The 26,061-nt window shown below is 44.0% G+C and overlaps 1 protein-coding gene across 1 annotated transcript; it reads left to right on the forward strand.

Moving 5' to 3' along the window:
• On the forward strand, positions 1-26,061 carry LRRC38 (leucine rich repeat containing 38). The gene is made up of 2 exons (XM_073317168.1): positions 1-625; positions 24,865-26,061. The coding sequence occupies exons 1-2, from the start codon at positions 1-3 to the stop codon at positions 25,113-25,115; spliced, it is 876 nt and encodes a 291-aa protein (XP_073173269.1). The 3' UTR covers positions 25,116-26,061.

A 26,061-nucleotide genomic window follows, 5' to 3' on the forward strand; every position in this document is an offset into this window, starting at 1 on the left:
ATGTGGCCATGCTTTCCCCTCTGCCTTCTACTTTCTCTCTGTTTCTGCCTGCTCTTCTTACCCTTGGGGCATCTTTGCCCTGCTCTCTGTAGCTGTATGGACTCCCACACTATAGACTGCAGGGATCAAGGACTCCCCAGTGTTCCTAATCTGTTTCCACTGGATGTACGGAAACTTCTCATAGCTGACAACAACATTCAGGCCATACCAGCTGATTTCTTTATATTTTATGGAGATCTAGTCTACTTGGACTTCAGGAATAACTCAATCACCTCCTTAGAAGAGGGAACTTTCAGCAGTTCCACCAAACTGGTGTTTTTAGACCTAAGCTACAATAATTTAACGCAGCTTGATGCTGGGATCTTCAAGTCGGCAGAGAAGCTGATAAAATTAAGCCTTGGGAACAATAACCTAGTGGATGTGGACGAGGCTGCTTTTGAGAACCTGGAACAGCTCCAAGTGTTAGAACTGAATGACAATAACTTGCAGAGCCTCAACGTGGCTGCCCTGGAAGCACTTCCATCCCTTCGGACTATACGTCTAGAGGGCAACCCATGGGTCTGTGACTGTGACTTTGCCAACCTCTTCAGCTGGATACAAGAGAATGCATCCAAGCTTCAGAAAGGTAAAGCTAAATGACTTGCAAGGCAGCTAGTGTGTGTGTGTGTGTGTGTGTGTGTGTGTGTGTGTGTGTGTGTGTGCTTGGTCAGCTTGTCCATCTGGGTGTATTGCCTGCAGTGATCCAACCTGTGAATTCTGGTCCTACCACAATTACACATTTGAACCAGTGAGTCCCTTAAAATGAAGCTGGTTTCCTTTAGTAACAACATCCCCTCCCAGTAAATGGGATATTTTGGTCCTGAGACTAAACCTATCCAGGTTGAGAAGGAGCCTTTTCAAATAGGGTAACCCAGCACTGATTCTCTTCCAGGCTTTGGTTTCTATTAAGTAAATAAATAGATTTCCCTTAATAAGCCCTTTGAATGGCTGAATATGTGTGCCAGCACATGGGGGAACCTTATTTTACCCTGCCTAGATTTTCTATGAAGCAGCATAGGATAATTCAGTCCCTGCATCCCATTTTATACACTGTGGTTGTTGACCCTTTCCTGGAATTAGTTGCTTTTGATTGCCTGCATTGGGATCTCCAGTTCCAGCTTGGTTGTTGCTGGTTTTCATACAAATAACATAGCTTTTAATTTTGGAAGCCAATTTACATGAGAGCTCAAGCTACAAAATTTGGAACGGCATCCGGGTTTGGATCTGGACCACTTCAAATGGCAAAGCACTTGGTTCTGGGGTTTTGGCTGGTTATTTTTCAGATGTGTATTGAAATAATATTAAAGCAGCCATGTGCAGGAATCCAGACTCTCCCTGCCCAAAGCTCCTCTTAATCTTACCAGCCTTAGCTGGAGATCAACCACAGTTCATGGTTCCCAACAAGCACCGGGTCATATACTCATGCCACTGAGCCCCCAAGATGCACGTGAAAGACAAACTGCTAGGAGCATAGGCGCTAACAGTGTGACTGAGGGTCCACAAAGTAGCACCCCTAATGAGGTCACTGCTGCCTAGTCTGCTTCTGAGCAGGACTGTGTTTGACTGGGAAGGGGGGCGGGATGATAAAAGGCTGAGGCTTGAAAGCCAGGGAGAATGGGAGGAGGTGGAGAAAGAGGGAGAATCCATTCTGTAAAGAGCATCTCTGTGTATTTCATGGAGTGTCAGAGGCAGAGGGAGGAAAACACAGAGTGAGCCAAGAAAATGATTTCAGAAGCTTTTTCCCTCCTCTTTGTCACCAGAGAGGCTGTCATCATGTATGTGAGCTCTCCCTGTGCTCGTGACCTTGGGTGGCATTTTTGATACATTAATCTTGTGTGCCCTAGCTGCTCAAGGATGTCATGGAATCAGTTCCTATTAGATTTCAGAGTAACAGCCGTGTTAGTCTGTCTTTGCAAAAAGAAAAGGAGTACTTGTGGCACCTTAGAGACTAACCAATTTATTTGAGCATGAGCTTTCCTTTTCTTTTTGTTCCTATTAGAGATGAATGAAGTGATTTGGGGAGACAAAGGGTTGATCTCCCCACCCGTGCCAGGCATGAGCTGAGTCTTGACCTACGTCCCCCACGATGCCTGGGCCACCTTTAGTCTGTCTCTGAGCTGAGTGTTGGCCCACCTCTCCGGCAGTATCTGAGCCAAACCCTGACCCATCTCTTCCCCGGATCCAAGCCAAACCTTCATCCATCTGCCCCTCTGTGTCCCAACAGAACCTTCACCCATTTCCCCCAACTCCTTGTCTGAATGACATTTACATTTTCTTTTGCTTTAACCTTTAACTGAGCATACGTTGTGATCAGTTTCCCCCCTACCTCCTTATCTGAGCCAGCATTATCCCTCATTTCCATCATCCCCCCAACCCAACCCGATCTGTTCCACCTTAAAAATATTCAAATAATATGACCCTCCCTTCCCCAATCTGCCTCCCTTCCCAGCATACCTTCCACCACTCCACTTTCACCTTCCCATTGCTCTTATGCCTGTTCCTAAGTTTACCTGTGTTTCTTTGGCCTAGAAATCCCAGAGATCAAGTTTTCTTACAGGATTCCCCATGCTTCCTGGGGTCAGTGAGGCTAGAAACACTTTGTCACCATGTTTTGTTTCAGCCATTTTCAACCCTAGATAAACCCAAGAATATTTATATATTTATTCTGAGCTCCAGAAGGAGGTGAGAGGAAAACCACTTGGAAGTCTCTGGGTAAAGATAAAAGAGGTAAATAACAGGGGTAACATCATGATAGGGGTCTACTCTAGACTGCCAAATCAGGAAGAGGAGGTGGATGAGGCATTTCTAGAACAAATAACAGATATATCCAAAACACAAGACTTGGAAGTAATGTGGGACTTTAGCTATCCAGTCATCTGTTGGAAAAGTAATACAGTAAAATACAATTTCCAGTAAGATGTTGGAATGTGTTGGGGACAGTTTTTTTTTGTTTCAGAAAGTGGAGGAAGTAACCAAGGGGCAGCCATTTTAGACTTGATTCTGACCAGCAGGGAGGACTTGGTAGCGAATCTGAAGGTGGAAGGAATTTTGGGTGACAGTGATCATGAAATGATAGATTTCATTATTCTAAGGAAAGGAAGGAGTAAAATCATCAGAATAAGGATAATGGACGTCGGAAAAGAAGACTTTAACAAACTAAGAGAACTGCGAGGTAAGATTCCCCTGGGAAGAAAATCTAAGGGAAAATAGACTTCAGGAGACCTGGCAGTCTCTCAAGGAGTTGATATTAAAGGCAAAACTGCCAACTACTCCAATGTGAAGGAAAGATAGGAAGAATAGTAAAAGAATATGGCTCCATCTTTAATGGCCTATAAATCAAGAAGGAATTCTACAAAAAGTGGAAACATGGACAAATTGCTAGGGAGGAGTACAAAAGAACAGCACAAGCGTGTAGGGACAAAATTAGAAAGGCTAAGGCACAAAGTGAGACATAAGGGACATAAAAGACACTAAGAAGAGGTTCTGTAAATACATTAGGAGCAAGAGAAAGACAAAGGAAAGTATAGGTCCTCTACTTAATGGGGAAGAAAAGCTAATGACATCAAGAGGGCTGAGGTATTAATGCCTATTTTGCTTCAATTTTCACTAAAATGGTAAATTGTGACCAGATTCTTAACATAATTAATATTAACAACAAGGGGGAAGGAACAAAGCCAAAATAGGGAAAGAACAGATTAAAGAATAAGGGCTTGGCTACCCTTGCAAGTTAGAGAGCATTAAAGCAGCCCCGGGCGCCCTAACTCCCGACCCGTTCACACTGGCAAGGCACTTATAGCTCCTGGACTCTGCAGCTGGAGCGCTCCTGGTAATCCACCTCCACGAGAAGCATAACGCTTGCTGCGCCCCGGCTGAAATGCCCGGGTGTCAGTGTGAACGAGGTGTTGCATTACTGCCCTGTGATCGGCCTCTGGAAACGTCCCATAATCCCCTTAAGTCAAGTGGCCGTGCTTGTCATTGTTTTGAACTCGGCTGTAGCAATGCGGATAGGCCCTTTCAAAGCTCCGTTTCTGACAGCCGGCTGCTTATCTGCTCCGGGACAAAGCAACCATTCCTGTGGACTGCTGCTTGCTGTGAGTGCGTAAAAGAGAGGGAGGGGGGGTCTGCTGCTGTCTGAACTTACAAGACAGCCTGCTGACACACTCTCAGTCCCCCCAAAACCAACTCTCTCTCCCCACACACAGCACACTCCCTGTCACACTCCCCCCTCTCCCCCCCGACATTTGAAAAGCACGTTGCAGCCACTTGAATGCTACCACAATGCACTGCTCTCTGTGGTGTTGCAAGAGCTGCTAACGCGGCCATGCCAGTGGGCTTGAATCTGACAGTGCGAACACACTGCAGCGCTTTCCCTGCTGCGCTCTCTGAGGGCTGGTTTAGCTCACAGCTCTCTACATCGGCAAGTGTGGCCATGCCCTAAGTTAGATGTATTCGAGTCAGCAAAGACTGATGAAATTCATCGTAGGGTTCTTCAGGAACTAGCTGAAGCAAGCTTGAAACCATTAGCAACTATCTTTGAGAACTCAGGGACTATGGGTGAGGTCCCAGAGGACTGGAAAAGGGACAAACATAGTATCTATCTTTAAAAAAGGAGAACAAGGAGACCCGGGGAATTATAGACCAGCCAGTTTAATGTCAATATGTGGAAGATACTGGAACAAATGATTAAACAATCAATTTGTAAGCTCCTAGAGAATAATAGGGTTGTAAGAGAATAGCCAGCATGGATTTGTTAAGAACAAATCATGCCAAATCAAACTAATTTCCTTCTTCAATAGGGTTACTGACCTAGTGGATAAGGGAGAAGCTGGAGATGTGATATATCTTGATTTTGGTAAGGTTTTGGACCACAAATAGAATACGAGTTAACAATGTTATGCAAATGCGAAAAAGGCTAATACCATTCTGGGGCGTATTAACATGAGTGCTGTATGTAAGATCCAGGAAGTAATTGTCTCACTCTTCTTGGCGCTGGTGAGGCCTCAGCTGGAGTACTGTGTCCAATTCTGGGCACCACACTTTAGGAAATGAGGACAAATCACTCTTCTCTGGACTCTCTTCAACAAAAATGATAAAAGGTTTAGAAAATCTGTCCTATGAGGAAAGGCACATTTAGTCTTGAGAAAAGACAACTGAGGGGGACCTGATAACAGTCTTCAAATATGTTAAGGGCTGTTATAAAGAGGACAGTGATCGATTGTTCTCCAAATCTGCTGAAAGTAGGACAAGAAGTAATGGACTTAATCTACAGCAAGGGAGTTTTAGGTTAGATATTAGGAAAAACTTTCTAATTATAAGGGCAGTTAAGCGCTGGAATAGGCTTCCGAGGAAGCTGGTGGACTACCCATCACTGGAAGTTTTTAAGAACAGGTTGGTCAAACACCTGTCAGGGATGGTCTAGGTTTACTTGGTCCTGCCTGAGCACAGGGAGCGGGACTTAATAACTTCTCAAGGTCCCTTCCAGTCCTACATTTCTATGATTCCATGATTCATGAATCAACAGAGCAGAGGAGCTCACCAACTTACCGAAAAAAAATCACTAAACTTTTTCAAGCTTTCAGAAGATTTACTTTTATTTGACTTTGGGGCAAAGGTTTGGGCAGGTTCTTATTTTATCTGAAATGGTCTCCCTGTCCCTATACCCCAATCCTGTGAACAGCTGCTTAGCTTGCCTGACAGGGCAGTGCCATTGACTTCACTGGGACAGTTCACATGAGTGAATTTAAGTACATACATTCAGAAGGGGTTGGAGCCCTAGTTCACATTGCCTCATCGAAGTTACTGCTGTTAAAAGTACAGGCTGTCTATTTCATTAAACGTAGGAAAGTATTACTCAAGGAGGTGAGGGCAAAACCAAGCCACAAAGGGCAAGATTTTCTTTACTATACTTTAAAATCATTGGGCCCCCTCCCCCCAGTCTGCTCCAGGTCCCACCCCTTCCCCCAAGACCCCACCTCTTCCTGCCCAGTTCCGCCTTCTCCCCCGAGTGCGCCCTGTCCCCGCTTCTCCCTCTACCCACCAGCACCTCTTGCATGCCACTAAACAGCTGATCCTGAGGGGCAGGAGGTGCTGGGAGGGCTGGGGAAGAGTTGATCGGTGGGGCCACCGGTGGAAGGGAGGCGCCGTGGGGGAGGGGAGAAGCTGGCTGCCTGTGGGTGCTAGGCACCCAATCATTTTTTTCCGTGGATGCTCCAGCCCTGGAGCATCCAGAGAGTCAGTGTCTATGCAAACAGCAATCCACCTGGACATTTGGCAGTCAGACGAACTGAATTCCCTGATGTGCTGCTGCAAGTCTGGAGTCACAGAGGCGTGTGTTCTTGCTGTCAGCACATCAAGATAAGTAGGGCAGCCAGCATTATGCCGGGAAACAGTTTAGAAAGGAAAGACAGGGACAAATTGTGCAGGTTTCAAGATAAAGGTCTGAATTCAGCACCACACTTTTCCTTTTCCATATTTAGAGCAATTCCAGTGCTTGAATATCACAGCACATGTTAATGGGGAAAGCTGAGATGTGGGGAACTGGCTGGTGACTATCTCCACTTGAAATCGTTTAGGTATATGGCGGCATTAACAACACAGATTGTCAAGGGACCGAGCTGTAAAATTATTGAGCCTGGGAATCTCATGTGCCTTTCATTCACCAATACTGAGTTCCTGTTTAAAAAGAAAAGAAAAGGAAAACATCCCCTCCTGAAATATAGGTGGAAATTTAAGGGGGGGAGGGACTGATTCATCAGTGCCCTGTGCCTATTTGCACCAGCTATAATGCCCCATCCATTTCAGTGGACATCCTTGGCAGGCTCAAAGCTGGTTCAGGGCATAAGGGTGGATTGGAGTAGGAGAAAGCATGTCAGAAGAGGTACACTCCTGCTATTCTGTGGCTGCTATTACAACCGTAGGGGAATCCCTAACCTGCACTAGGGAACTGAACTGGGGCCCAGGACTGCAGCTTTCGGATACTGCTGTGAAATATGGCCCCTGTAAGGATCAGAGACAGGTGGAAAGAAACAGAAACTAAGTGGCTGGGGGAGAGAAACTTCAGGATACAGTCAGACGCTGTAAATTACTCTTGATCGTGAGCTTAAAAAGAGACTGTTGAAAATGCAGTTTAATGTGCCCTGCCTCTCCAGTATAGCAGAGAATGACACAAACTGGAACTGTGTATCAAGTCCACCAACTACCCCATCCCTGAAATTTGGGCATTTCCTTAAAATGGGATCCTGATCCAAAAAGTGCCTTGGGTTTGAACATAGCAAAATAGACACCCAGCTGATGAAGTTCAACCCCTGGTTGACGAGGTTTGAAAAAAATTCAAACCACCCTGCAGTGTAGCCCATCTGAATAGAAATTCCATTCTGCTGCAGCAGATAAGGGCCAAACCCCAGAACAATTCATCCGAAACATCCTTCTTCCCCCTACACTCCAAATATTTGGGTAAATCGGTGGCCTGGATATGAACCACAGTTCAACCCCTGACATTTTGCAAAACCTGCATCCGTTGTGTCTGATTTCTAATTAGCAGGGCAATGACGGGAAAAGGCCTCTAAAGTTACTTTTTCTGCTGCTCTGTCTTTGACGGTTTGACCAGAAAGTCTCTTCCCAGTTATGCTGCTCCTGCCTATCTGGCTCTGTTGTGTCGCACAAACATCTGCCATTTGATTCCTTTTACAGATCTCAGTTTTATGCACCCAACCTTTCTTTCTAAATAAAGCATTACTCAGCAAAAAGTGCTTCTTCTTGCACCCTCAATTACAGGCAGGCTTGTGACAGGAGCTGTATAAAATGTTCTATGCTCAAAACAAATGGCTGCTGATCACTTTACCAGTTTTATGGAAGGCAAGTACTTTCTTTCTTTTAAATGTACAATGTTGAATTTTTATCACAATCCAGAACAAAGGGCAATTTTTACCCATCTAAATGGTTCCAGCTTTAGTGAAGGCTGAACTTGTGCAATGCATCAAGCTGTCAGAAGAAATGAAGGTCAGTGTAATAATATTTTGATTGTATAGCTGCTTTTATCTGAAAGGATCCAAAAAGTGCTGTCCAAACTATGGCGGACATTCAACCTGATGTATAAATCTCGTGCAGGCTCTCTGCACGGAGGGTGAATTTCATTGTACATACATGTGGCACCATTGCATTGCAGCAACCAGGTAGATGACGGGTGCACAGAATGCTAAGAATAGTGAGGGAGAAAACCAGGGCAAATATCTGCTCTTAAGATATCTTCCATCAGATCTGTAGAGTCTATGCAGAGAAGACAGGGTCTCTTTCATTAAAGGTCTCATTTGGATCAAGGGCTGAGCTGGCTTTGCCAGGATTTGACCCTGTTGTCTGAGGGAGTCAAGGGAAGTGCACATTTGAGGCCTATACCATTATGGCATTCCCTCGGCTTCATTCTATTGACTCCATAACACATTTCAGTTTTTGCTTGCTGGGTTTGATTGACAAGGTCCAGATTCACCGGAGTGGAAACTTTAAAAGGGAAGGAGCTCACATAGGCTCCTTTAAGGAACCTTTTAGAAGTAGGGTAAGAAATGTGCTATTAAAAAAGCAAGAACGAATGCAGGGCATTTGGAGGGTTGGTGTGAATAACTTTCAGAGGCCTATTCAAATCACCCAAGTCTGTTGGGTATGCAGGGCTGGTCTAGGGAGATCTTGGAACTATTGGATGAAATCTTGACCCAACTGAAGTCAAAGCAAATTTTGCCCTTGACTTCTGTAAGGCCAGGATTTCGTCCACAGTCTCATGAGATTTAAGGTATTTGCTGCTTCATGTAGAGCTAGCAATGCCATGAAAATGCAACCCTGCTGTTCCTGCTATCGGTAAAAACCTTCCTATATCTCCAGACTTCATCTGTTCTCTCTCTCAGGTCTGGTCTCAGCTGAAAAGACCTAAACTTCTTAATTTCACTCTTCCAATGTATTATTTACTACTGCAAGCCCTGATGCGGCAATTTGCTGCTTGCAGATGTTCCGTGAACTGCAGGATTGGGGCCTAACTCTGCCATTTCATCATTTAAACCCATAAAGCCTTTTGGGCACACAGCTTGGAAGAAAAATTAAAGGCTGTAAAAGGACCCCATTGAGTCTCCCCACTTGCATGCAAAAGGTGGGTTCCGATGAAATGCAAGTCCTGAAGGGAATTCAAGTAGCCTGGAGTGCCCATATTTAATTAAGTGCTTTGTAGCGGTCTCTATTGCTATTTTATACCTTGCATGGACATGCCTTGGGTAGCCGTGAGCGTGACCTTGTTTACTAATGGCTAATGCATTTTTAACATGACTTTTAATTAGAGTTTAAATAGTCCTTGAAGTGTGACTGTGGTGTCTCCTTTCTGTCATCTTGCCCTCTTTTTTTTTTTTTTTTTTTCCTTTCAGCGTCTTAGGAAAAAGCCTTTTCAGGAAGGGTGAGGAAGCTGGTGAGCTGCATTGGTCTTGCAAAGAGCAGCCACTGTGCCACTAAAACTAGCGTCAATAGTACGGGCATTCTCATCCTGTTGCTATTTAATGCGTATCCCACTTAAAGTCCCTCCTACACTTTATGGGAACAAAAGGCTTTATGGTCTTATTTGCTAAAATGCTGCAGCTGTGGAACTATGTGAAAGATTTGCACCAATTTAAGCAGAAGGTAGAGACTGTGAATGGCTACTATCAAAACAATATGGTCTGGTATAATCCCTGTGATTCACCACTTCCTTTTCTGGGGTAAGACGTCTACTGTGTTGGCCACTCACAGACTCGCTAACCGATTTTCAGTGGTTATAAATGTAGGAAATCAACGGTGCCAACAGAGGGAGCCCTAGTGCAGATAGGGAACTGCTTTTCATTGTTGCACTATTTACCACTGCTTTGAACGTGGTTAGATGACACGGTGGTTTAAATGACAATGCCGTCTACACTTGTGCTTCTATCAATGGTCTCCTCAGTGGGAGAGCAACAGAGGGAGATTGCCCATCTAAGCCTAGTAGAGACACAGCCACATCTCCTGTGCTGAAGTAACAATGGAATCATAGCTCTCTGGTTCCCTTTTAAAATTGTTGGAAGGGACCCCACTGGTGGCAGGAAATCGCACGTGAAAATACAAAGGAAAGGCCCTGGCCTGAGCCATGTCATTCTCTTGTTTGCCAGGCATTCTTTTGATCAGCTGTTGCTCCGTTGTGTGCACAGGAGTCACGTATGACCTGAGGAGAGCCAAAGGGCATTGGCTTCGTATCGCAGCTGACGTACACCCTGCTGTGGTACTGCCATGAGCAGTTTTGTCGTCAGCTACTGCCCCAATATAGACCGCTTAGAGATGAGCTGTGCAACAGAACTGGGAAGAAGGCTAAGAAGGAACAAGGGAGTAGGAGAAAATGAGAGCCGTGATACACAGTAGGTGGAGATGAGATTATGGGCAAGTTTTCCGGAGTGAGGAAGCGGAGGTTGAATTGAATGTAGTAACAGGAAACCAACGTGGGATTCCAGGGGTGGAGCAATGTGGTTGGAGCAATGGAAAAGAATAACTTTAGTAACGGTGGGTTTTTTGTAGAATGGGGTGGGGAGAGATCAGAGGGAAAGGTTACAATGGATGAGAGTCAAGAGATGACCAAGTCATGGTATGTAACCTAAAACAGTATGCTTCAGTTTATCTGCACTCCTGATGTAGGTTCTTGCTGCCAGCAGCCAAATCCTGGCCACATTGACATCCGTAGCCCTAATGGACTCGATGAAAATGGTAAATGTTAATTTCAAAAGGTGCCCTATATGTAAAGTTTTATTTAAATTTTTAGCCAGGTGGAAAGTCAGTGAAACTACTGAATTTTTTGTCACTCGTATCTTCCTGCCAGTAGCACCTGTACCTATTTATCTGCTGTACACACAAGGCTGCCTTTACACTGCGTGCTATTATAGAATTAGATCAAGCTTCCACCGAAAAGGCAGGAGACTACAGTCCATTTCCATAGCACAGTGTTTCATCGGGTATCAATGCATATACTAACACATCAATAAATTAGTACGTAATATCCAAGGCCAGGAATGGAATTAAAAGTTCCGAGACATCTCACATTCAGCAGCTTTTAGTCTATTCATGCAGAATCCCCTAACAGAAATAAGTTTCCTCCACAAGCGCCGTGCACTGGTTTTTATCTATACACTGAATTCTGCTCAGTTGCAGTTAAATGATCTGTCACTGGCTTCTTTTGTTGTGTTCCTCATTTCTGAGGATTTTCAGGAGAATAATGGTCATTCCTATTTTGCAAATTCACTCTGGCCAAAAGTTTCGGGCTAAATCTACATTTAGGATCCAAAAAAAATAGTCCAATTTTCAAAGGTGATGAGCAGCCAGCTCTAGCTGAAGGTAAACTGAAGTCAGTGGGAATTGTGGGCACTCACCTCCTTTAAAAAAAGTACGCTATTTATAGGTCCCTAAACGTGGAATTAGGTGCCTAACCTTAGACGCCCAGCTTTGAATTTTTTTTGCCTTTCTTTTTTAGTAGCCGTAGGCAGGAGCTGAGTGGCAGTTCAAATCTCTTCAGAGCAGAAGTCTCTCTCAGTGCTTATTAATACAGCTAAGACATTAGTGACAGTGTTAAAGTAGAAGAAAGGGATATGTAACTAGAGGCAAAATACAATATAAGGAATAAAATGCCACATTTAAACATTTCAAGGCTTTGTAACCTCAGTAACATCAGCGAACAGCTACAATTTTACCCAAAATGGCAAATATCAATTTTACTTTTTTTCTAGAAAAGCTGCTATGGAATATTCAAATGCTCGTGCAATAATCTTCAGTAACTCACTCATGCAGATTAAAATAGAGTTGAGGAAAATATTTACAGTAAGCAATAATTGTAGTCCCTCTTTCTGCTGGCTAATTGCCTGCTGACATAGGTTGGTTTTTACAAATTTATCAATTATTTAATGGATAGTTTACATGTAATATTAACTAAGGCAACAGAAAGTTTCTTGTATTAGGGAGTTATAATTATTAGTAGAAGAAGTAGTAAATATTTATATTATGGTAGCACCCAAAGGGCCCAATTGGGATTTGTGTAGGGTGCTGTATAAAGAAAAGAGGCAATCCCAGCCCAAAAGGGAAAACAGACTAAAGCAATGGTATTGCAATACTAATGGGTTTCAAAATATTCCTTATAAAAGGTATAACTCATACAAATACTTCCCATAACATCCTAAGTATTAGGAATAACCAAGGACACAGCATGTACTCGGAAGGTCCTTTAAAGCAGAGTCAAGTTAACCTGAGGCCAGTTGTGCTATTTGCTGCTTATCTTGAGCCAGAGGAACATAAATCCAAATCAGAAGTTACCGTACAATATAACAGGTTTCAGAGTAGCAGCCGTGTTAGTCTGTATTCGCGAAAAGAAAAGGAGTATTTGTGGCACCTTAGAGACTAACCAATTTATTTGAGCATAAGCTTTCGTGAGCTGAGCTGTAGCTCATGAAAGCTTATGCTCATATAAATTGGTTAGTCTCTAAGGTGCCACAAGTACGCCTTTTCTTTTTGCGTACAATATAACATCACTCGTTGCAGATGTCTGGGGAAATATTTACCTCAGATCCCAGAGCAGGTGATTTCAAAGCAATCAGTGGGCCAATTGGTGTGTAGCTAGAAACTTGTTTGGCTAACCAGCCCCAGTGACAAACATGATTGAATCATGGATATCGAGTGTTGCAGATTTTCTACACAGCTTACATGTATCTGGGTGTTTTGTGTGCTGTTAGGATCGGGTAGGACGGCAGGGTCACATCTCTTTGGGTGGCACAATATTCTACTGGAGCTGTTTTTAAAAAAGAGAAACAATATTTTGCTGAGACTTTCTTCCATTTTTCATCCCTCCCAAAATATGGGGGGATATAGATCCATTTTCCAGATTGTATCCATTTTCAAAGCACTTAAGCAGATGCATAGTCCTCCTGCCCCCCTCCACATTTAGGTAGGAATTAGCTGCAGTGAGCAGATTGTCAGGGCGTTACCCCATTGGAGGCAAAACAACCAGCAAGACTCCTTAACACTTCCCCCGCTGTCGTGTGACAATAGTAAAGCATCCCTGAGTCCCATTCTTTGAACACTGAACAAGGAACTTTATTAAAATAAGTACAGCTTCTGCCTAGACCAGGGGTAGGCAACCTATGGCACGCGAGCTGATTTTCAGGGGCACTCACCTGGCCACCAGTCCGGGGGGCTCTGCATTTTAATTTAATTTTAAATGAAGCTTCTTAAACATTTTAAACCTTATTTACTTTACTTACAACAATACTTTAGTTATATATTATAGACTTATAGAAAGAGCCCTTCTAAAAACGTTAAAATGTATGACTGGCACGCGAAACCTTAAATTAGAGTGAATAAATGAAGACTCGGCACACCACTTCTGAAAGGTTGCCGATCCCTGGCCTAGACCCTTCCCTCAGCACTATCCTTTCTCACTTTCTGCTATTTAAAGAAACAGTACATATATCCTGACGTGCCTCGGAACACACCTCCTTTCAAAATATGGTTCTAGAGTTCCATCAGTCCCAAGCTTCCCACTTTATTTACACTGTCAGCTCTTTAAGACACAGACCCCAACCTTGTTGTCATGTGTACATAAAGGCCCGAGTGCAATGCCCAGCTACTGCCTAGTGCCTGATCTCTGCCTGGGGTTCCCATAATAACAAGAATGAGAAACAATAGACTGCTTGCAACATGAATACATCTGTCTCTGCAAATGAAACACCAGAAAGATACAGAACGTACGACCTTGTCCTTGGGACAGCTGGAGTTTAAAAGATAAAGGATGACCCTGACCAAAATAACGTACGTGACATATTTATAACACTTATTTAATTTACAGATTTGTGTGTGGTATGAAGAAGCGGCTCTTCTGAACACTGGGTGGGAGCAAGTTGATTTATATAACGGTCATCTTTATTAGCTCCAGCTAATTTTTCAACTTCAAACTTCCACAGCCCCCATGAGACACCTTTTATGGGAAAGCCTGGTAGAATTTTAAAAGGGGTGAAATCAACAGTGTTCTATAGAAGTTACTCTCAAAACTATAGAAATTAACAGTGAATGAGATCTTCTCTCCAGTAATTTTAACCATTTTATGGACTTGTGTAGGAGGTGGCTGGGTGTTCAGGATCTTGATCACAATCCTGAAAGTTGCCAGTTCAGATCTCACTCATTTTCCCACTGGATCCCCATCTCCAGTGCGATTGGACATAGTGCTGGCCACAACCCTCCCATGTGTGCCACTGGCCATGAAAACTGGTGTGCCTTTGTCACATGAGCCAATGGCTCGGGGGGACCTTACCTTATAGAATTGTGTAGCCAGGGTAGAATTCTCTATTAAACTGAATAGGATGGTTCAAAAACCTCTAGAAAAGGTAACATTTCTATTACATCCTATAGAACTTTTCTTTAAGGGACTGTGGACTTATAGAAAGAAACTGTTCAACTGCTAGGCTTTTCCATTTTTGCCCATTAACTGAGGTTTTATCTTCAAGGGGCTGGATAACTTGGGTGCCTGTTCTTGGACCAAAATCTAGTGCTGCACTAATAAAATCACTAAAATCTTGGACAGGTCAGCATCTGAGATTGGTGACTGTGTAGTCTATTGATGTACCTGACTAGGGGCTTACTATTCGTGTCAAGCAGGAAAACATAAATGGGACCTGTTCTTGGTCAGGTTTTAGACATTGCAGTGGGGCAAGTTCCCTAGGGCTCCGGAGCACAAATGATGCTCTGTTGAGCATCTCTGCACACATTTTGCCCACTTCTGTACAGTTTGTCTTCTAGCAAGGTTGTTACAATTTGTTAGGAGACTCAAAAGGATTTTTATTACTCACCAGAGAAGATCCTACTCACCAGAAGATCTGGTGATGGAAAGACCTAGTCTAAACGATCCGCATGTAAAACTGAAGCTTCATATTATGCAAGCACATAAGTAATGCGAGCTGTGCATGTCTTGATCTTCTGTTATCTAATGTCCTATGTTCAGACCTCTCTGTTGCACCAGGAATCACGCATAGGAAACAGTGCAGTCGAGGTGTTTGGGCTTGAACTGTGGCTCTAAGTCATATGCCGTGGTGGGGACGGTGTGCAGACACACCATACCAATAGCCTCTCCAGTGCCTCCTAGAAAGCATGACCGCAGCACCAGCCTTTGACCTGAGTGACTCTACTGGCTGTTTCAGGAGGCAACCCTTCCCCAATCACTTTGGGGAACCTAGGAGAGTCCTCAGGGCAGATTTGTCCTGGTGCCTACACAGGCACAGGTACAGAAGGGAGTCAGCTTGCCACCGTCCACATTCAGAGGGTGAAGCATCTGATATAGGCCGGGGAAGCCCTAACTTGGATCCCTGTTGTAATGACCCCTGTCTTCAACCATTGCAACAGGAGTGAAGAATCACAGGGGCTCAGGCCTATACTGACCACGCCCGTCTCTCTTTGAGCCCGCCCACACCATGCTTCACATGCAGGGAGATGGGAGAAGCACAGAGCTGGTGGAGGTGACTATTGTGGGAGGCTGCTGCACTCAGGGGGAATTCATCGGGGGCACAAACAAATAGCTCCTCATGCTGTCGCCCCCCACCTCCTTTGCACACCCATGTAGGGCCAGGCACAGCCAGCCCTACCTGGTGGTGCACGGCTTCTCTTTCCTTCCTTTCGCTCTGTGCTTGCATTCCAGCCAATGTGCTGAAATTCCCACTGAGTTAATTTTTTAGGCCTTCAGAATGGTGACTGTATCTTCAGACATGTTTGCGTGGTGTGTCCCCAATCCTGATTGGAGCTCTGGGCTCTGTTGTTAAACAAATTTTAAACATGATGATTAAATAAAAGGTGTGGGGTGCATAAGGATTTGGAACTTTTTTTAGACAATCCTTTTGTCACTTAAATGTGTGCGAATCCCAGGGGCTGCAGTAACAAGCTGTTGAAAATAAGCACTGCAAAGTGTCCTGGTCTTGTATTTATGCTTTTGCTCGAGTGGCTTAGTAGGTGTTAATACCTGTGCGACCCATTGCTGGAAAGTATCTCAGTGTTTCTCTGTTATCATGGTATAATAGATCGGTAAGGGTTAAATCATCCCTGCTGATTTTCACTGCAGAGAGGAAGAAAGAAGCAATAAATCATAGACAAATGGACAATACATCGGTCAGAAGATGAGGAGCGGAGCTTAAATGTCATCATTCTTCTGTCCCTCTGGCCCAGGCGGGTGGAGAGGATACGGACTAGGTGGGGAAGCCACTCTGTGCAGCAGCCTCCCTGCCGGGAAATAACCATTGTTATTAATGCTGACCACTTTGCAGCAGGCTGTCTTGCCCTTCCTTCCTTCACAGAACCCCCAGGATCACTTGTGGGAGGGAGTTCCATGTAGAGAGGAGACAGACCAGTGGATTTAAGATCCACCACGTGGATCTGATGCTAGATGGGAGATAGGGCCTCTTCTGGAACGCAGAACATCTGTCCTTCCGGTATAGTGGACTCAAGTTTCATGATGATGAAGACGACTCACATTTAAATCGCGTGAAGGGTGTGACACCAAGCTATGAAAGGCAAGAAAGGAATTGTTATGGTCCCCGCATCTTACTAAATTCATCATGTGTTGCCCAGGTATATAGAACTTCCAATCAGCAATCAATAGATATGATGCAATTTGTATTGGAGTAGTTTTCAACCTGTGGTCCGCAGACCCACTATGTACAAGATTTCCAAAGGCGTCTGCACCTCCATTCAAAATTTTTTAGGGGCTCGCAAATGAAAATGTTGAAAACCCACTGGTGTACTGCATTATCTTGGACTCCACGCATCCCTTGGGGAGGAGAAGCACGCTGCGCAACTGGAGATGTTGCTATTATTATCACTCCTGTTAGAAATGAAGGACCTGATCCTCTTGAAGTCAACAGGAAAACTCCCGTACTTTAATGGGCTTTGGAACAGCCTCACAAAGTTAATTCACCAATTTGAATGGAACAATACATGGTTTCTCTCTCTCCCAACCCCACCGACTCCAGCTCCCAATGACTAATGCAGTCACGTTAGGTTATTCCCAAAAGAGCTTTAGCAGCCTGTTTTTTCCCCCCTCCTGGTCTCACCCAGAGGAAGGCACATACACAGTGCGGGTGAGCCACAGCTGGGAGCTAGCAAGACCTCTTTTGTCTCAGGTCGAGCTTTGCCCGTGGCATCTATTAGTTTCCATGACTAAGAACTCTGTGAAAACTCCGGGCTAAATTAGATGTTGGAGTGTGTGAGAATAAAACAAGTAGAAAATTCCAATCTAATCTGGTTTGTTTGAGAGTTTGACCTAGATTCCAGGACCCACAGCTACACAAAGAGGAGCACTTTGTGTGTGTGTGTGTGTGTTTCATTTTATAATCAGGCTTTCCATCACTGCAGCACACTCTAGTTCACACACAGCAGGAAATATTCCCCCCGGGCTCAGTACGATACAAACTCTCTTTCATTTGGATGCTTTACATCCTGATGTAAGGTGAAGACAGGGAATGTCACATGGGTTAAGGAACAGAGCTGACATATTCCCTGTGATCTCAGTCCTACTCCCACTGAAGTCAACAGTAAAACTACTATTGACATCAGTTGTGCAGGGTTGGGCCCCAATCTTTCCCGGTACCACACAAAGAAAATCTGCCTTGTAGATACGAGATGCACCACCATGCTGAGTTATTCCCAGGCTCCAGGAGGTGATGCACCTAGGAACAATGTTTCTTTCTCCTGTTTCTCTCAATTTCTTTTTCTCTCAAGAAAATACAGTGTATATCTTGGCTCCAATACGCCTGTGCATGGGGGCTGCTTTGTGCCACTCCAGCTAGGGTGACCAGATAGCAACTGTGAAAAATTGGGACAGGGGGTGGGGGGTAATAGGCGCCTATATAAGAAAAAGTCCTCCAAAAACAGGACTGTCCCTATAAAAACTGGACATCTGGTCACCCTAACTCCAGCACACAACACAGCCCTAATGCTGGTGGATCCAGACCGTGAAGGATTCCCCCTGTATAGAGACTGCTACATGCCAGGTTAGGGGGAGCAACCAGGATGTACTTATGCCAGGCTGATCTCTGGTTGCTGGAACAGCGCCTCCGAGAACAGTATAAATTAGGCTGTTCTAAGCTAAATTGAGAACCAGGTCAGTACCCCCTCTGGAGCCCAGGATTAGTGGGCACAAGGGTGGCTTAAAGTCACCTTCTGCACCCCTCCTCTAGACTTATGCTGACTACAACTCAGATGTACCAGAAAATAGGAGTTTTCTTTATTATACAGGGATAAGCTTTCGTGGGCTAAAATCCACTTCATCAGATGCATGCAGTGGAAAATACAGTAGGAAGAGAGATACACAGAGAACATGAAAAAATGGGTGTTGCCATACCCACTATAATGACACTAAGGTACCACAAGGACTCCTCGTTCTTTTTGCTGATACAGACTAACACGGCTGCCCCTCTGAAACCTCTTTTATAGCACCACTTACCATAACACTGTATCTCCAGGCCCCTATTTTTTTGCCTGTTTGCTCTGTGTTACTACAATTGGAAAGGAAAGCTTTCACTCTGTTTTCTGCATGCTGTCCCCTTAAATGGATTGGAGTTCCCTTGCCTACTGTATGGGATAGCTGCTGGTTTGAATTTTAGTCCAGAGGGCAGGACTGTGTTCTGTCTCTACTTGGAGATTTTAGTGCTGTTCTTTCTTTCATTCTTTCTTTTGTTCTTTGTCTGAAATAAATGTTGTCTGTGTCAGGGCATAACAGAAAGGCGTGCTGGCAACAAACAGGAGTCAATATTCATGGACTCCAGTAGCTACTGTTGTAATCGAGGCTGAGAAATACATGCCTTGAATTTTGTGTATGGGAAAACTTAGCCGTTTGGAACTAGTTTCTCTGAATGGTATTCACATGCTAACTGCAGCTATGGAGGCTGATAGATAGTCAGCCCAAACTAGGACATCGGATCTGACCACCTAGCTGTGCATCCCAACTTTATGATTTTCCTAGGTGTGTGCATATGCTAAGAATTATAATTACAACAACATTCATTTCATGGCACCAGAGATAATGCTCTTGATAAGGCTGTATCTATAAAATGAAAACAGGAAAAGCAGGCTTACACATTTCAAAATAACATACTCTTAACAAGTTTTGACCTAAGAGGTCATATCTGGCCTTGACTCTCACCACTGGCTTCAGTGGGACTGCAAAGATGTTAGATTGTATGCTCCTTGGGGCAGGGACTTTGACTTTTATTCCATTTTTGTACCATGTCTAGCACATTGAGACCCTGATTCTGATTTGGGGCCTCTGGGCACTTCTGGAATACCACTAATAATATCAGTAAGTCAGTGCAGAATTGTATTCCATGGACGAAATTCACCCCTGTACAGAGCCCCAGCACAAAGCTCGTCAGTTACTTAAATTGCATTTAAGTCCAGTGGAATTTAAGAGGTGCATAGACATGGTCCTTGTGTAATACCGACAAACCCCAATCATCAGCGGGTGGGATTGAACCTGGGACCTCGAGAGCTTATGTATGAGCCTCTACTGCATGAGCTAAAAGCCATGTGCCTCTTAGCTTCAGCTATAGCAGACTCCAATTCCCAGAGGGCTAAGTGTACTAGAGGGGGACAGAGCACCACACCAAGCAAGCACGGGTTACACTTGCCCTCTGAATTTGGGGTAAGTTTCAGCCTCAGTGAATATTCACGCACTTGAGCTAAACAATGGGCTGCTCACGAGTGTTCACACTAGTAAAGCCCAAAGGCTCAGAAAGGGTCATAACCATATTCAAACTGAAATTCGCTTTCACATTTGACTATTTGCAGATTCTCTCCCCTCTTCCGCCCTTCCCCCATTTTCTCAGCTGTACTTAACTGAAACCTTCCTATGTCCCCTTTGAGCAGACTTTTCTGTCACAGCATGGTGCTGATCTCCTCCCCATAGCAAACATCTTCCTGTTAATTCTAATTTGCAATATGTTACCCTGATTCGCTTCTGGCTGCTCCCTAATTATGTTCCAACGTGTTTTAACCGTTAAAATATAATTAGTGTTTGAGAAGCAAAGAGCAACTAGATTTCATTATTTCTAGTGTACAAATTGTATTAAATAAATCAAAAGGAAACTGGATGGCTCTGGGGAATTGCTTATGTAGCCTTTGCTGTCTTGGTCCCTGTTTCAACTCTAGTCTATGTAAAAAGTATCCATACGTTTTTACAATTTTGATGGGCTGTGTGTGATGAGTTGATGGTCTCAGGCCAATAACTCAGAAGTAACTCCAGTATCTGGGAGCAGTAGTTGGGGAGCTCCTGCTAATTTTAACAGCAGAAGGGGAGCTATGCTTCCCACCCTGCTGCTCTCCATTACTTTAACCCTCTGCAGTCCCAGCAGAGAGGCCCAGGAGTAAAGGTCAGTCCTGCAAATTGAGGGCACTGAGCACCCTGCAAGATGACATCCTCATAAATGGATGCAGAGACTGAATGGTTAAAACTGAGGGAATCATGGAAAAAGAATATCTGTGAATATTAATTCAAATTAAAAAGTGAATTGTGATTCAGCCACATGCCAGGAACCAGAGCTTCCCTCAGAACTTGGGGGAATGTACTCAACTTTTGGCTAACCAAGAGTTTCGATCAGGTAGGGTTCAGAGAACCAGTGTGTGAATGGGGCCGCAGTTTAGGGATCGTACATGCTGCTCTGCTCTGAAAATGGTCCCATTTTGGCAGGATAATTTAATGGAATCAGGACTGACTTTCGATTTGCAATGAAATGCATAATGGCTCAAACTCCTAGCCTTCCAAATGATTCGCCACTGATTTGCTACAGCACCCATTATGAGTTTGCAGTGCTGTTCAAAGAAGTTCTCTTTCAGCACTCTCCAACACCCCGTTTCATTTCTGAAAGTTTCTTTCTCTCCCTTTGTTATTTCCTGGCCATATCACCTTATGATTCGTGACTTGATTCTTTTGACCCAGTGTGACGCATCAGCCAAGAAATTTTAAAAGACAGGATTTTTCTCAAAGGTTCAGATGATGAAAGTCTGATTTTCCAGCACAGTTGGTCAGCCAGGTCCTTTTATGTTACAAAATGTGATTGTAGCAGCCTGACATGAAGCATTTTTCAGGATACAACCGAACAGCAAAGAAATTTCTCAGAAGCAGAAGGAGAGAAGCGGTCCTTTTGCTTCTGAGAGAATAAAACTGAATTTACAACATATGAGGCCTTCTCTGCAAATTACCTGAGCAGCGGACAATTAATTTCTAGGTGCAAATGTGTGCAAAAGTTTTGCAGGGTTCAGGGCCACTGGCATCTACTTCTTGTCTACCATGATGCACTGGAGGTGGTGTGCTCTTTAAAGCTTGGTGCCTCCGTTTCCCTATATATTAAAAGGGAATAATACATGCCTCACAAGGGTATTAAGGAGTTTAATAATTTAGGGTTAGATTTTCAAAAGCTCTTAAGCAATTTAGGAGCACAAGGCCCTTTGAAAGTCAATGGGAAATGTGGTCCTAAATCACTTACATGCTTTTGAAAATCACAACACTAATATTCATAAAACATATTAAGATGCTTGCATAACATTAAATCTATTTGAGGGTTTTCTAGGTTGGACTTCACTGGCAGACTTTCGAAACAGCTCAGGGCTAGATTTTCAAATGTTCATCGTCCAAAATTGGGGTCTGATTTTCAGTCATGCTCAGAACCCTCTAGGCAGGGGGCACTTTTGAAAATCTGGCCCTGTGTTAGTTAAGCCTCACATAGGTAAATTAGGTTATATAGCAGACTTCTGCTCTTCTCCTTTCCCAGATTTTAGGAAGCCTGTTTGGAGTATACAGGTGCATTGTTTATTCACAATATAGGAAAAAACCTTTCCAGTTCCATTAGAAAAGCTTAAGCAAAAACTTGTGTCGGACCACGTGTTCTAAATGTGGCCAAATTTTGGCATAGTCTAATCCCCACTGGTAGCTCATTCCATAGCCAGACCTTCTCCACGAATGCCTTGTGTCCAGCTCTCATGTGCTTCATCGTGGACTTCTTTAGCTGCATTGTCCCAGAGAACTAAGTGGCTCTTGCATGGAAATGAGGCTTACATACACGATATTATTGGTAGTAATTATTTTATCCATCTGAGTGCAACTAAAATTCTTACTTGTGACAATCTGGTGAGAAGAATGTAAATCACTAGCTGTGTGTGTAAATGGCAATGGGTTATTTTATAACTGTTCATGGCTTTAACATCTGATAGAATTGAGAGAGAGAGAGAGGTCCTAGGGCTTAGCTTCCCTGGCTAAGACCTCCACGTTTTCTCTTCACCCCGGTTTCTTTCCCAGGGATCTTGGGATGGGAGGGGCTTCTGTTCCTATCTTATTTTGCTTTTCGCCCTTCTTGTTACCACTGAATAAATAACTAGGTTAGACTGTCTATCCCAAGTGCATCATTAAAGGCAAATGCTAGCTAGACCCAGTGCAAAGCTCCAGTGAACAGGCTGTGCACTAGAAAGGTCTGCCTAGGTGCCTGGAGGGTACAGAAAACACCCCTGCAAGCTATGGAGACGCAGTTCCTTCTCTCCTACCTCCTCCAGCTGCCCCTACTAGTCACAGACATTATAATTAAATTGTACCCTCCTCCCACTAGCTGAGTGTGCCGATCCATCACCCTGCCTGCACAAGTTCTAGAGAACATTTATGAACCTGTTTAAATACAGAGCAGCCCCAATTTGCTGAAGGTCTCAGAGGACATTTGAAACCTTTGGCTTCCACAGCTTCATAGGATGCTGGCTAGTGATGCAGACAGGATGCTTTCAAAAGGTCCACATAGCCAACCAGTTTGCATGGCTGTCCGGCACACATTTCCACTGCACTCCAGGCTTAGAACATGCAGCTCATGCTCCCGGTAGCAATTCGTCAGGTGGAAACCGCTCAGTATCTTCCTCTGCCACCTGGCCTTGAGCATGCAGACTGGTGTCCTCTTTTGCTGACTTGCTTTGGAGAAGCTGGCAGGCAGCTGCATATTGTGCTGTGGGTGAGAGGAACATGGGGCACAGTGAAGATCATAGAACCTTGGGAGGATTAGCCAGGGTTGTGCCGAGAGGCTTAGGAGCCAGAATTTGGTAAACCAGGGTTGTAACATGATAGGGTCAAAAAGACAGTGGAACAATGAGTCTAGGATGGACTTCAACCTAACCACATCCCAAATGGAGCAACTAACATGTAACAGCTAGGCTGAGTCCCGACTGTCTGTGACATCTAGATCACTAGCTTCAACCGTCCCAATCTGATAGTCATAAACACCCCATGTAGTCCTGTTGTAACAACTGTCCATGTAATTGAAATGAAGTGGGAACTGTGTTCATAGAATAATGAGCAGTACTTCCCCAGAAACACACCTTGAACTGTGAGCACGCAATGATGCATAGTCAAAACCTGAGAGGCCAGGTGCCTTTCCAGCTATTCTGTGCTCACCAGCAGACAAAGGGAAGAATGTGTCAAATAGACCAGTAGGGGCTCCCTGGCCATTAATACACATTCCTCGTATCTCCCCTTTGCATTCCTATCCTCAGTAGCCAAGTAGATCCATCATGCTAACGACCCCTGAAGAGTTCACTCAGTTTACCCATCAGTCCATCAAAGCACTTCCTTGGCATCATTAGAAATACTCTCTCTAGTCTTCTTGCTCTGCAAGGAGATTACTTTTACTGGTGTCCTCACGGTCTTTATCAAGCTATATTCATAGTCATTTCTGAATTTGGTTTCCTAATTTCATCATAAAGAAAGCAAACTATTAGGCAGCTCTAGGCATTCCTCAATAATGCATGGAGGAATACTATCTTATAACAAAGTGTAAAGGAGAAGGTGAAAGCAGATCACAGAGTTAATCAAGCATCAGTTAAGCCCAATCTGTTATCTTGATCAGAAGGAAAAACATCACTATAGTTTTATCGACAGGAAGCGGGGGTGTAGGGAGGGCAAAGTTCACAACATCAGTACCAAGAGCAGTAGCCCTGTGCATCTTTCTGCACGTCCTTTGGCTTAAAGGAACAATGATCTGTTTCAAACAAGATAATTACAAAGGGTGAAATTTACCCTCATGCAAAGGGCCGCACAAGACCTATGCATTATTCAGACCTCACTTTAGCCCTAAAAATAAAGTGTAATTGGGATTTAGATGGTGCATACCATTGCTCACCCTTTGTGCACAGGGGAATTTTACCCAAAGTAACCTCTTGGTTGGTTTTTGTTGCTGCACACAGGAGGAAAATGTCCCACAGGAGAATGCACAGGAATTATAGGGTGGTATATGAAAATAATACTATGATGTAGAGTTTGAGGCTTACATTTAAGACTGTGTTTTATTTGTATAGGTGATTGTATCACAAAGAAACATACCCAAAACAGACAGTACTGAAGACTGAAGTCCTGTTGTTATTTACAGAACATGCATGTTGAAAGCTTTCCCACTCTGACTCACTAATATGTCTCAAGCCTGGCCTGAAGGGGTAAAGAGGAGTGCATAACTCAACCTCCATGGCCCATTCCATTCTTGCCTTCTTTGCTGAGGTCAACACGAATGTTCTATTTTTGGGATGTGGACACTTGTCCAGATACTCCCAAAGCTTATTTTGCACAGGCTGCGTAACAACAGCCATCAGTTGATATCAGCTTTTAGTCACTTCCTTCCTGGACTTGCTGAATACAAACTAGAAACCTAAAGGTGATCCCCATACAAATCTCCCCAGCTGTCCGGGTCCCAGCCTGAACCAAGTAAACGGTCGGCCAATGCGCTTCTCGTCTCCTCCCTCTTTTATTTTTTTTCTTTGCAGGACTACGTGAACTCCAGTGTTCCCTGCCTGTTCAAAACAGAAGAATCTTTCTGGACGAATTATCTGAGGTCAGCTTCAGTGAATGCAAATTTAGTTTGTCGTTAACGGACCTGTTGATCATCATCTTCTCTGGAGTGGCGGTCTCCATCGCTGCCATTCTCTCAAGCTTCCTCTTGGCGACGCTGGTGCATTGCTTCCAGAGATGCACTCCCAGCAAAGACGACGACGACGAAGAAGACAGTGAGGACTGAACCTTTCCTGTATTTAAATATCCCTCGTTTATAGATTACTTGATCAACAGCCAATGTCAAAGAAGAAGAAGAAAGAAAGAAAAGCAAACCTAGATCTCTTGACACTGGATCTGTTTCTGTGGAGTTCAGTCAAATGTTGCATTTAAACTCAGGGTGGGGCTAGGGGAGGAAGAAAGAGGGGAATGAATCCAAAAGAAGTCCTGGTGTTTGAAAAAGATTGTCCTCATGATAGCATATGTACTTAATAGATTGTTCTAACTGCACCCTGAAAAGGGCCCACTATATGTAGCATAGATACAGAGCTTTCAGTTGGAAATACAGAAGCAATTTCATATGGTCTCCTCCCTCTGCCTGGGGAGGAGGAGAGTCAGGTAAATGTACCCAACTTCCCAAATTCAATTACATTGATTCGTAGAGCTGTATAAACCATTATAGGAAGTTTGACATTTTCTTTACACATGGTGTCTCTGTAAAGATTCTCCCACAAGTCAGTGATCCGAGTTATGAGCCTCACTCAAGCAAAGAAACATTTTAAATAAGCCAATACTGTTGTAGGTCTCAACAACAATAAAAACCCTCTCAAGCATTAGCTGCTGTTAAGCAGCTGCCCAGCAAACCTCTGGCCAGGGTAAATAAATAATGATAGATTTCCTTTTTGGTTTCAGGTGTAATGAAGCAAAGACAACCCTTATCACTGCAGTACTGGGTACCAGGCTCTTTATCCTAATGTATCATTCAAATCCTGGAACAACGCTGAGTGTCATTAGCCACTTGAACAACTTCACTATAATCAGCAGAGGGCCACTTTAACTGGATTGCAGTCTGCATACAGCAATGTGGAGTGCCCCAGGGGTCGGTCCTGGGGCCGGTTTTGTTCAATATCTTCATAAATGATCTGGAGGATGGTGTGGATTGCACTCTCAGCAAATTTGCGGATGATACTAAA

Source organism: Lepidochelys kempii, chromosome 18, assembly GCF_965140285.1.
Source record: "Lepidochelys kempii isolate rLepKem1 chromosome 18, rLepKem1.hap1, whole genome shotgun sequence".
NCBI lineage: Eukaryota > Metazoa > Chordata > Testudines > Cheloniidae > Lepidochelys > Lepidochelys kempii.